Source organism: Trichosurus vulpecula, chromosome 3, assembly GCF_011100635.1.
Source record: "Trichosurus vulpecula isolate mTriVul1 chromosome 3, mTriVul1.pri, whole genome shotgun sequence".
Taxonomy (NCBI): domain Eukaryota; kingdom Metazoa; phylum Chordata; class Mammalia; order Diprotodontia; family Phalangeridae; genus Trichosurus; species Trichosurus vulpecula.
Window position 1 is genome coordinate 215,547,150 of NC_050575.1, and position 13,247 is coordinate 215,560,396.

Genomic DNA, 13,247 nt, shown 5'->3' on the forward strand with positions numbered 1-13,247 from the left:
TTCAGCAGGCTGTGTACTCCTGCTCTGATCCGCCACTTAATTCTGCCCACCAGATGGGCGTGGGGCTGGCAGCAACTGCAGCTGTAGTTCTGTAGCTGCCCCACCTCCGCTGCCCCTGGGGTGGTAGCCGAACAGGGAACTCCTTCCACAGCGAACTCCTTCCACTCCCGCAGCTTTTCCCACTAACCTTCTCTGTTGTCTTTGGTGTTTGTGGGCTGAGAAGTCTGGTAACTGCTGCAGCTCACTGATTCAGGGCGCTAGGGCACACTCTGCCCAGCTCCTGGTCTGGTTGGTCTGCGCCACCCACGCTGGGCTCTGCTCCCAGCTCTGTGCGGTATAGACCTCACCCAGAGACCATCCAGGCTGTCCTGGAGCCCTGCTTCCCTCAGCTATTTTGTGGGTTCTGCAGTTCTAGATTTGGTTCAGAGCCAATTTTTACAGGTTTTTGGAGGGACTCGGTGGGAAGCTCACCCTAGTCTGGGCTTTTCAGCTGCCATCTTGGCTCCGCCCTCCTCCCTTTTCTTTTTAATTATATAAAAAATTCAACACAGAACTTTAAAAGCTGTCCTGTTTATTTGTGATTCCTTTGGTATGAAGTCATGATTTTGAATTGATTTTTTTCTTAGGCGTTGCTAGAAACCATATTTCGTGTAAAAGTGATCATAACAGGCGATGCCTTTGTTCCTGGGGAAAGAAGTGTTATTATTATGAACCACCGGACAAGAATGGATTGGATGTTTCTGTGGAATTGCCTGATGCGATATAGCTACCTCAGACTAGAGAAAATCTGCCTCAAATCCAGTCTCAAAAGTGTTCCTGGTTTTGGTAAGTTGTTTACATATTTTCTTAAAATAAATAATGCATGGATGGCAAATATATAATGATATTCCCACATGATACCTTTACTTGTTAGTAAGTTCCATTTAGGCCTCAAGACCTTTTCCATTTTCCCTGACTAATGCAGAAATTTTTTTTGACTCTTTTTCCATATTGTATCATGGCTAGAAGATAGCTTTTTATTGTCCTTTAAAGAAAGTTTTAAACAGTGACAGAGTAAAGGTTCTACAATTTGCCAAGTTTTAAGTGGTTGTTTGGGTGATCAGTATTGTATAGAACATTGATCAACCATGTTTTAACTACTTTCTGAATTAAGTTGGCCAGAAACTAGTCTAGGCTGAGAAAACCCTTAAAATCCACTGTGGTGATATAAAATAAGTAGTCTTCAGCAAGTATAAACTGAATGTCAAGTGTATTTTAGAATTGTTTTTGTTTTATACAGTGTTGCTGCTTTAGTCCGTACAGTGCGTTTTAGTACCCTAAATCATAACATTCTAGGAATGTTCACAGAAAAATCCCCTTTTGTTTTACTTCAGGAAAGTAGGACCATCCCAACACTGGATGTTAAGTATAGGTCTTTTTTGGCAGAGGATTGGGGGAGGGGTGTGGGAGAGGACTTAAAAGCAGTCAGTTTGAAAAGTAAACAAAAGTATCAAACCCAGCAATTGCTATACACTGCAATCTTTATTATTCTGTGTTTATCTTACCTTTATATTCCCACTGTTCAGTCCCATTCTGAAAGTTTTGCACCTGAAGAAAACCATGTATGTCCCTGTTAATAGTGAACTGAAATTTTGGTTAATGTTTTGAGGACTCTAGTAGTCCAGATGCCATCTTCATAGTTGGTAAAGAAACTTCCCTATAGAGATGTATCATTGAAGTTATCTCCAGATTTTCTGTATTATTTCCTTCATCACTTGGGGCAGAAGGCAGAAGTGAGTTTTCCCAGTATACTTTGCTAATGGGAAGAAAAGGGTTGCACACTGTTATTGATAAGTCCTATGTTTTTCACTTTATTAATTTCATTACTATTGTGATTAATCTCAGGCATGGATGAATTTAGTCTGTAGTGGTAGAAGGAGTATTCACATCTTTGAGATCATGAGTTCATTGAAGTACCCATGACTTAACATTGACTTTAGATCTGGGCCAGTATTAATGAACACAGATTAAATTAACGTACCCATCATATGTAACAGGTCCACATTCCCTCTCTCCTTTCTGCACATTGAAAAAAGAAGGCAAGCAAGACCCTTTTACTATCATATTATCAAGCAAAACAAATTCTCTCGTTGGCTATGTCCAAAAAACACACAAAAAACTGCTTCAGTATGTGAGTCCATCACCTCTCTATCTAGAGGTGGAAAGCATATTTCATCATGAGTCCTGGAACTGTGGTTTGTTATTGTGTTGATCAGAGTTCTTAAGTTTTTCAAAATTGTATGTCTTTGCCATATTATTACAGTAAAAATTGTTCTGGTTCTGCTCACTTTACTTTGATTCGGTTCATATGAGTCTTCCCAGGTTTTTCTGAAACCTCTTCATCATTTCTTGTAGGCACAGTGGTATTCTAGTCATAGTCATAGCACAGTTTGTTCAGCCATTCCCCAATTGATGGATACCCCTTCAATTTCCAACTCTTTGCTAATGCAAAAAGAGCTGCTATAAATATTTGTGTACATATAGGTCTTTTTCTTCTTTCTTTTATCACTCTTCGATGTGAATCTTGTAGTGGTGTAGTTGGCTCAAAGGGTACACACAGTTGAATAATTTTTTGGAAATAGTTTGAAACTGCTTTCCAGAATTCATGGACCAGATCACTGTTTCATCAATAGATATTCAACATGTTGATGAAAGCAATGAGAGCACAATCCTAGCTCCTAGATTTGTAAATAGAATCTCATCAGTTTATACAACATATTTAGGTTTCTTGTCCCACAGTGTCTTCTGACGTGACAAAGAACAGTAATTATTGAGGAAGCTACACAGAATAGCTATTCAGTGGCCATAAAACACACTCTTTATAACTCTGGTCGGCCTTTTTGCACTGAATTAGCATCATTGAGAGACCCAGATAAATATATATAACTAAGCATACCCCAGCCTCAATGCGTGAAATACAAACTCACGTCCTACCGACAGTGAAATATTTAAATGTTAAAAGTTTTATGCAAGTTGCCCGGAATATTGTTCAGTGTAGGGGTCCTCATACTTTCTAGCAGCTTTCATGGTGCATGAGTGACCTTAGGAACACACTGCATACCTGGAAAAAAGGCTAAAAAAAAGTGTTAGCTTCTTCGGACTTTTCCAAATGAGGTTTGTTGATTTTGTATCTCTGGCGCCATAATTTTAAAAATATGAAATGCCATTTTATGCTCCATGGTAACAGAAAACCAAACCACCAAACCTAAAATAGAATCGAACAATCAGCCCAGATGTGGCATTATTATACTAAAGCACTGTTGGATTAGAGTCGGAAGATTTGGGGCTGATTTCTAGCTCCTCTCCTTATTACTTTTGTGATGGTTGTCAATTTACTGTAGCTTCTCTAAGCCTTATTTTCCTTAATAATACATGCTTTGGACTAGAGAGTACTTTAAGGTCCCTTCCAAATCCAAATGAGCTATGATCTTCTTACTTGAAATACTGTATGATACTGTCATCAGCATATTTGTGCATGCATTTGATATGAGGAAAATTGATGGGGAGAGACGGGTCACAGTATCTTACTATGATGAGGAATTTCTATGGATATGTTGACAGCAATGAGGGTCATTATACAGAATTAGATATACCAGTGGTCTACTCTTCAGTGTGTTCCAACTGTCATCTCGTCATCAAGAACTCTGTCTTTCACTTATCTAATAAGACGTTTTACTCAAGCCATGACTGAAGTGTCTTAACAGTCTAAATCATTGTTTTGCAGTGATAACTGAAAATCCTCTCTTTATGTTGTTCTGTGTACATGGAAATGTCCTCTTTTTTTTTTTTGTCTTTGTGTATTGATTATATATTGAAATTCAGCATGAATAAAAAAATTACTGCACTTATATGTGATCCTGAGTTCAGGAACTATCCCTTGACATATTCCAAACTTTCAGTAATAATACCAAGTCAAGAATCATCTATTAAAGACTTACTGTGTACCAGGCACTATGCTAAGTGCTGGGATTCAAACAGAAGCAAAAAGAAAAACAGTCCACCTTCTTGAGGAGCTAACATTCTAATGGGGGAAGACAGTACATAAAAGGAAGTTGTTGGAAGGTGGGGAGTAGAGTGAAGGAGAAGGTATCTCCCTTCCTGGTAGAGAAAGAAGTCTAGAGAATCAGGATTAGGCCCACAGAGGAATGGAGAATAAACAGGACTGGCCTAGTGGCTATTAAAATGCAAATTCTGGGAGGAAATACCTCATCAGAAGAAGGGACCAAAGGCAGAGAGATCTGCAAGGATGAGAGGGCTGCTGGAACGTGGTGCTAAAGGCAGTTTCCAGGGTGAGATGACTGCTGAGGTACAGATACTCTTGAACTTGTTTGTAGTCATATGGAAAGGAGTCATTACAAAGAGAAAAATGAAGGATTTGTAAGAGAACGGATGTTTTCAAGGGTAGGTGAAGCTAGTAAGTAGCCTTATTAAAGAGTGGGGGCACCTCTTCCTCTGTCACATGGCCTTCACATTTTCAGGAATTGCTGTATAGTTGAAGCCTTAAGGAGGATAAAGTTTTACAACATTTCCTGTGGGGAACGAGACACAGTGTGGTATGCAGAATGACTTTTGAGCAGCTTTGTATTTCTATCCAGTTATCTTGTAGTGAGTAAAGTGTATTTTGTGACTTTTTCCTGTGATGTTTACTATTCATAATTGAAATATGTAAAATGGAGGAAGGCTGTTAGTCCCCAATGAGGGTAGTAACTGGTACTGGTGGATTGATTAGGAGGAATTGCTGGTTAGTGAGTGGTTAAGGTGTGGGATATGGTACCAGTGCTGTTCAAGATTCAGATGAAGTAAGAATTAAAGCAGGAGTTAAGCCTATTTTATAGGTAGGGGGACACAACTGGATATCATGATGAGGGCAAAATTTTTTTTATTAGGGTTAAGAGAGGGAGACTCAGGAATAGGATGTCATAGTAGACTTTGGAAGGTAAAGATATTGGAGGCACTGTTTCTTTAGATGGTGAGTATTAAGGTATGATGATACTGGTATGTATCTGATCAAGTGGAGAAGTAGGATCGTGAAAAGTCAGTTTGCCTGGTGGTGTGAGAAGGATAAAGAATTTTATGTTCGGAATGTTAGTGGAATCATTAATATAAATATCTTAAGACCTCAAAGATGAAGCAAGGAATGAGTTGCAGATGAAGACTGTGAATCAGGTGCTAAAGTCATGGAAAAATTTGGAAGGGTGACATATAGGTCGCTCAGAGAAACAAGGTTGGAGAAAAAGAATGGCATGGACTTTGGTCGAATGTTTTACTGAGGAATGAATACACAGTATTTCACAAAATTTCTCATATTGTAATCAAGATGAAGTCAAGATGGTAATAAAATTAGGTTCATTTGGAATTGCTCAATTGATCCTGAGTGAATAGATCCAAAGAGTGGTTACTAATCAGTTGTAATTGTGTAAGGGAAGTCTCTAGTAGGAAAACCTATCTATTTTGTGCTAACGTTTTTATTATTTCTGACTTAGGTGGGGCACAGATGGCATACCTATCACAATTGCAGATGACAGAAAGCTAGGAGTAGAGATCAGTAATATTCTGGGTGACAGCCTCCAATAAGAGCTAAGCAGGCCAGACCAGTAGGCTGAATCTAATCAGATGACATTTAATAGGAACAAATGCTTAAAATCTTACCCTGGGCTTAAAAAAAAAATCACCTTCACAGGTACCAGAAAGGAGAGGCATAGCTACACAGCTGTTCAGTTGAAGCAGATCTGTCTTGGTTTTGTGTGTGTGTGTGTGTGTGTGTGTGTGTGTGAATTGCAAGATCAAAGCTAATGATATCTCAGGCTGCATTGAGAGCAGATCAAAGGTGGTAGTCTAATGTATTCAGTGCCCAGCAGACTACATCTGGAATATTATATTCAGTTCTGGAAGACACATTTTAGGAAAGACATTGGTAACACCAGAGTGTCCAAAGGAAGTTGATTAGGATAGCAAAGGGAACCTGCTTCACTCCATTTAAGTGTAGGTTAAATAAACTGTTTTTTTTTTTTAAATATATATATATATTTTTTTCTTTTAAAATCTGTGCTCCACCCTAATTTAACAATGTCAAAAAAATCTCACAATGCAACATAGAACTCAATGTATATTATTTCAAAATAATATTTTTTATTAAGCACATAATGTTTAAATAATGCTATCTGGATAATATGTCAATATACTAAAATTTATATTTAACAAAGAATTCATAATCATGCAAAGGTGAGCAAAACAAATTCCTGCATTAATTTCATCACTTCTCTGCCAGAATGTGAGTGGCATGTTTCTGTCTTCTGGACTCATGGTTTATCATTGCATTGATCATAGTTCCAGTCTTTCAAAGTTGTTTCTCCTTTATTATGTTGTTGTCATTATACAGATTGTTCTAGATCTGTTCATTTTGTTCTGCATCAGTTATGGAAGTCTTCTCAATTTCCTCTGAAATTATCCAATTCATCATTTCTTAAAGCACAGTAATATTACATTTGTAGGCCATATTTTACTTAGCCATCTCACAATTGACTCCTTCTTAGTCTTTGATTTTTTACCTCTTTCTCTCCCTCTCTTTCATGTGGTTTTTGATATCTTGAATTTATTCCTTTGAAAATTACCTTTCTGTATCCTGTACCTATTTATATATTAGGAATGGCTCAGTGTCTTATAAATTTGACTCTGTGTGTTTTCGTTTGCTTCCCCAATATCTGGAATACTTCCCTTCCTCATCTCTGCTGCCTGGATTCTCTGACTTCCATTAGGTCTCAGCTAAAATCCCACTTCTGCAAGAAATTTTCCCCTGTCACTCTTAATACCCAGTGTTTACAGGTTGTCTCTACCATTAGAATGTAAGCTCCTTAAGGACAGGGATTATTTTTTTCCCTTTCTTTGTATTACCAATTCTTAGCACAGTGCCTAGTACATGTTGTTGTTCAAGTGTATCCTACTCTTTGTCACCCCGTGGACTATAGCATGCCAGTGTTGTCCATGGAGTTTTCTTGGCAAGGATACTGGATACTACTCTAGCGGATTGAGGCAAACATGTTAAGTGACTTGCCCAAGGTCACACAGCTAGTATCTGAGGCCACATTCGAACTCAGGTCTTCCTGACTTAAGGCCTTGTACTCTATCCAGTGAGCCTTCTAGCTACCTGCCTGGCACATAGTAAATGCTTAATAAATGCTTCTTGACTAAGTGACTACCTCCCGTTATCCTACCCACTACTATCAAAGTAATTTTCCTTTAGGGCCAATCTGATCATGTGAATCCCTTATTCAACTAACCCTGGAGCTTCCTATTGCCTGTAGGATAAAAATACATACTCCTATTTTAAAACCCTATATAATCTCTCCCCAACCTGTCTTTCCAACTTCTTTGAACATCACATACCATTGAATATTACTTACTGTAGTGCAGCCCAACTGGCCTTCTCTCTTGTCCTCATTCTCCCTTGTCCTCACTCTCCACATTCCATCTGTTCTACACCAGCCTCTGCCTCATAGAATCCCTGTCTTCCTTTGAGATGCAGCTCAGGTACCCTCTTCTGCATGAAGTCCTTCCTGATCTCTTAACTGTTAGTGTTCTTCCTCCCTAAATGCCTTGTATTTAACTTATTTCTATATAGTTATAAGTTTTATATTTCTGCTGTATATATTTTATTATATATTTGTTGTGTCCACCATTAGAATGTAAGCTCATTGTGAGTAGGGTTTGTTTTCCTTGTACTTGTATCTCCAGTTCAGTGCCTTGTTGATTCATTGAGTCCTTGTCTGTTCGGTACTTTTTATTTTCTTTTTTAAACTCTTATTTAAATGGTTTTCATCATTGATTATTAGTTTGAGTTCTGGAAGTGCTTGCTCTTCCCTCTTATGCTTCATTAACTGTTAACAAAGGTGTTTTTTTTTCATGTTTTGTTGATGGAGATGTTAAAACCAATTGATTAAGTCAAGTATTTTGATTAACTATATGCATTACTGTTTGCCTGTTGAAATATAAATCACTTGAAGCATCTTTAGATTTGTCACTAACCACAAGAAAACTCAAAGTCTCACAGACTTAGAAGAGATATAGTTGTAGATCGGGAAGGGTAAGAGGTGGTTGGCTAACCCAGTGCCTAGCTTTTGTATGAATCCTGTAAGTCTTTGGCTTTCCTTCTATTTTGCTACTCTTCCCTTTCTTGTCCTCATTTAATTAAGTCATTAAATCCTTTTAGTTCTTTCTTTGCCTTATCTCTTAAATCCATCCTTTGTAGTCTGCTTCTACCACCCACTTCATGCCTTTTATTTCTTCATCTTCTATAATATCCAACAATCGTACTCGTATCTTCTGTCCCTTCTTACAGTCATTTAGGTGCCACTGATGTACCATTACAGGGCTCTGATGCTTAGGTCACTCATTACAAATTATTTAGGTTCACACCTTTAGAACCCACTTGGGTTTAATCTAAAATCACAGGCAATTTCTGGGGTGATTGCAACTGACTTATCCTGTAGACAGGTTGTTTGGGAGCTCCTCCGGAACTCCATTTTTCCCAGTGTCACAAATTGACAAGACTTTACCTTTACCACCGCCTATGCTTCCAGCCTTCTAGACCATAAAACACAGGGAGGCACAGAACTGGTAAAAAGGATTACCCAGACAGTGGTTCCTAGCACCACCTAGAGGCCATGTCCACAAAGCCAAGTCCCAGACCTAACTACAAGTCACCATTCCCAAAGAACACCAATCTAGCTTTGCCACATTCTGCCAGTGACAAACATTAGTGCTTGATGGACTCTGTGCTCCCTTATTTACAGTGTCTCATTGACCCCAGAAGTGTAAACCCACTTTAGCTGACACTACCTTTCTCACCCTGCGCTGATCTTTCAAGCAGAGAAGTATATAATAATGTCTCTCCTCTTATCACAGGAGTTTTGGCTACCCCAGATACATGCCACTACACAACCAATACAATTTTTCCTTTTATTCCCGCCAAATTAATTTTTCTGTCATTTCAGTATTCAAATGATTTACATTGCCAACAGGATAAAATCCAAATTATTTTCCCATGGCCTAATTATAACCTACATTTCTACCCTTATCTCCCACTACTTACCCTTCTGTTGTAGTAATTAACACTGTCCCTCAGCGTGGCTTTATGCTTTTGGTTAAGTGATGCTCAGTGCTCAGGAAGACTGTCTTTGTGCATTCAGCTATGGCTTCAGACACTCGCTCTGTGATCCTGGGAAAGTCATTTAACCCTGTTTGCCTTGCTTTTCTTGTCTGTAAAATGAACTGGAGAAGGAAATGACAGATTACTCCAGTATCTTTTTTCCTAGAAAAGCCCAAGTAGGGCAGGAAGAGTCAGACATTAAGTGCCTTTACTCTCATCTCTACGCATGTGCATTATGCCTTCCCTTTTAGACTCAGTTTAAATCTCACCTCCTATATACCTTTCAAGATAATCCCAGTTTGAAATATTCATCACTCTCATCTAATCTTTATATAATGCAACAGATCATGACAGCAGTAATCCTATATTGCCTTGTAGTCTCTTCTGTTTGTTACCTTGCAATGCTATTTAAAGCTTAGATTAAAATTTAAATGTTTATGCTTTAACTACTTTAACTAGATTGAAATTCCTTGAAGGTGAGGATCTATAATACCATTCATACTGTAGTACCTACCACATAGTTGGTATTCAGTGACTGTTTACTGATTCGATTGTTCATAAATGATAAGATCATAGCTCTGGATCAGGCAGAGACCTTGAAGCCCATCTATTTCTCTCTCTTCATTTTACAGATAAAGAAATTGAAGCCCGAGGAGGTTAAGTGAAATTTGCCTTTTGTCACCTAGGTAGTAATTGTCAGAGGTGAGATTTGAACTCGGGTTTTTTTATTCCGGAGCCAGCGTACTCTTTCTACTGGGCAGCACCGAAGAAGTGCCAAACTTTGGGTGGTATTCATGAGAGAAGGTCTTAGATAAGAAAATGAAGATTTTTAGAGAGCCTAGAGAAAATCGGGAGTTCAAGAATAATAAGAATAAGAGCAGGCAGCAAATAAAATATTAGGGCACACTTTAAAATGATATTTAATGGTGGGAATGAATGTTGGCGTTGTCAGGAGAAAATGATAGAATGGAAAAAAGAACTGATGCCTAGCTGTAAGGTTGGTAAAATTTTAATCTTCGGTTAAATACTGCCTCCAACTACTCCAGTTTCTGCCAGGTATTACATGGAAACTATTGGGAACCTTTATGTTGCCATTTATAACTTTCTTAGCCTATAGGCTTTTACATTCCAAGTAGATGATTATATACCATGTGTTCAAATTGTAATTATCTGGTTCAGTTATTAATGACTGTAAGTGCTGAATTCTTGATTCATATGAGCAGAACCTGGAGAAGATATTAAATCATAACAGTCAGTTTGGAGGATAAGGCAAAGAAGCTTGAAATTAAAAAATATTTTACTCAAAATGTAGGAAATAATAGAATTTATATATCAAGGTAGGAGAAAAATCATTATGTGTTAAAATCCCAGCTAGATGATTTTGTCTGTCTTTGTGAAACATATTTTAAGGGAGGTAGGGAGGATTGTTTGGGTGTTTTTGTCTCTTGTGTCATTGCATTTAAAAGAGGGAAAAAATATGTCATTGACAGGCAAACAGGAGTTTTTTAAAATGTTGTGGAATTTGGTTAAACATGTACAGTTTTGAATTTTAGAAAATATAATCAACCTTTGATTTTGTACTCCATTGTTAAATATACTTCTCTGCTTGAAAGATCAGTGCAGGGTGAGAAAGGTAGTGTCAGCTAAAGTGTTTTACACTTCTGGGAACAATGAGACACTGTAATATTGTAATGTGTGTGGGTGTGGGTGTGTGTGTGTGTGTGAGAGAGAGAGAGAGAGAGAGAAAGAGAGAGAAAGAGAGTTTGAACTTATTTGAACTAATAAGAGGATAAAGCAAAGTCCATTTGCTTGCTTATTTGACTCCAGGAAATGTTCTTATCATTGCACGCATCCAGGGAGTCCGTACTTTATGGTTCCTTTGAAACAGCCATTAGCTAGTTGAATTTTACCAGCTCACCACATGTGGCTAGTGACCATACAAACATAGGAAAATATTGGCATGGACAATTAAAACCTCTAGTGTAGGGGATTTGTCCTTTTAGTGACCCTAACCCAGTTAGGTAGCAGGGCCATTAGGCAAGAAGGAGCCCTGCTTCTGAAAGTACAATCATGATGTTGAACAGTTTTCAGATCTTTTTATTTGAAAAACCACCCTGCCTGCTTGGCACTTAGCAACAGGCTTTAATAATGCATTTTGGAAGGTGGTACAATTTAGTCATAAATGCATTTAGTGTCCAGTTGCCGTAGATGTAATTCTTTGTGGGGTAATAGTAGAACATGAGACATAAATTATTAAAAGGATTGAAGTCCAGTGAGGTATTCTGTCTAATCATACAGAAGTCCTTGATAGAGGTGGGCTAACTCCTATAGCTTAGATACCCTGTGAGGAAGTAAAGGAAGCATGGAAAGGGGTATATATAGGGGGTGGGATTGTGGGGAGTTGAGCTTTATTTTATAATAGACAAGTATAAAATGGATAGAGACTGTATGTAAATCTGTTTGGTTCCCTTATATGATCATAATAATTGACTCTTTGAGAGGGCTTAAATGAATAAATGGGCATTTAAGGAATTGAGGTAGGGAAAAAGTAGTGACCAAAAATTGTCTTAACATACTGAAGTAAAATTTCTGTAATATAACCTTATGCCATCAAATTCCATTATCATTATGATTCTTAAATTGTTAAACTGCAACATATCATGAAATCCAGGGAAATTATGAATTTCTAAGGAATATAGATAATATAAAATGAGATCATGTAGCCTAGAAACATTGTCATCCAGTGTTTCCAAAGGCATGTAAAAATGGCAGAAAAGTATTTTCAGTAGCTCCCATGGTCATCTATGGTAGTAGGAAAATTGAAAGTAGGTAGGAGTCTCTTCATAAATTCAGCCCCATAGAGCATCACCCATCTGCCAAAATTGTGAAGATTTTTTGTTAAATTAGATTTTCATAAATTTCTGGACTTGTTCTTCAGAAATTTTTCATTTTTTACACATTTGGCTATAACAAGCATGATCCAAACAACTTACTTAAAATACATTACAAACCTTGACAATACTCTTTAGAAGGGCTGATTATTAGTCCAGAGATAATTTATGAATTGAAAAAAAAGGTAATCTTTTTATTGAACTAAATCTTCAGTTTTATCTCTATTTCATGAATATAGCTATAAAGAATATTAGATGTAGCTACTTTTTAAATAAAATTGCAGTTATATTTGCAGTAATTTTAATCACAGTCTTTTACTAAACAGAATGGTATTTTCTACGTAAAAAAATCATAATTCTTCATATTAAAACTTTAAATTTCCTAGAAGAACTTACTTTCCTCACCATGCTAACCTTCTCTCTATTCCCCCATGCCCCCATCTCTTATTGCATGTAGGAAAATGTAGATAATGACAAGTTAAATTATTTGCCGGAGCGTGTGTGTGTCTGCCTGTCTGTTTATCTATCTATCTATCTATCTGAGAGGGAGAGAAGATCAGGAGAGGGGGATTACAATGTATTGAGGGAGATTACAATGTATTAATGAGCATTAAAGGATGAAAACAATCTCCCCCCAAATTTAAGTACAGACAGTTCTCAGCTTAGTGCAGACCACTTGGCCCAAGTGACCCCACTCTCTCTGCTGCTCTGTGCCTCTACTGCCAGAGGGGCTTCAGTGCCTGGAGAGGAGGATCCCTGGTGAGGGGCTGCACCACTGTACAGCAGCTGCCGTCCTTGGTGCCACCTTCGGGACTGTGGAGTTGAGTTTGCATCATGCAATTTTGTAAAGCAAGAACTATGTACATTTACATACCAGAAATGAAGGTAGCTATGCACTCCAAACTCCCCTCCAGTGGTGTGTATGGCCTCTGTTGGACATGAGTAGTCTTTAGACACAGGCAGCTTGGTGGTGCAGTGGACAGAGCAACAAGCCTAGAGTCAGGAAGACCTGAGTTCAAATATGACCACAGACAGTTTCCCAGGGCAAGTCACTTAACTCTATTTGCCTCAGTTTCCTCATCTATAAAATGGTATAGAGAAAGAAATGGCACACCACTCCAGTATCTTTGCCAAGAAAACCCCAAAGTGGGGGAAGAGGGGGTCACAAAGAG

General features: G+C 38.0%; 1 protein-coding gene across 1 annotated transcript in view; it reads left to right on the forward strand.

Annotated features, from left to right (window-relative positions):
- The window catches only part of LCLAT1 (lysocardiolipin acyltransferase 1), a 161,643-nt gene that overhangs the window by 60,215 nt on the left and 88,181 nt on the right, over positions 1–13,247 (forward strand). The window contains exon 3 of the mRNA XM_036749073.1: positions 627–825. Coding sequence (XP_036604968.1) covers positions 627–825 — 199 coding nt within the window. The remainder of the gene's footprint in view (positions 1–626; positions 826–13,247) is intronic.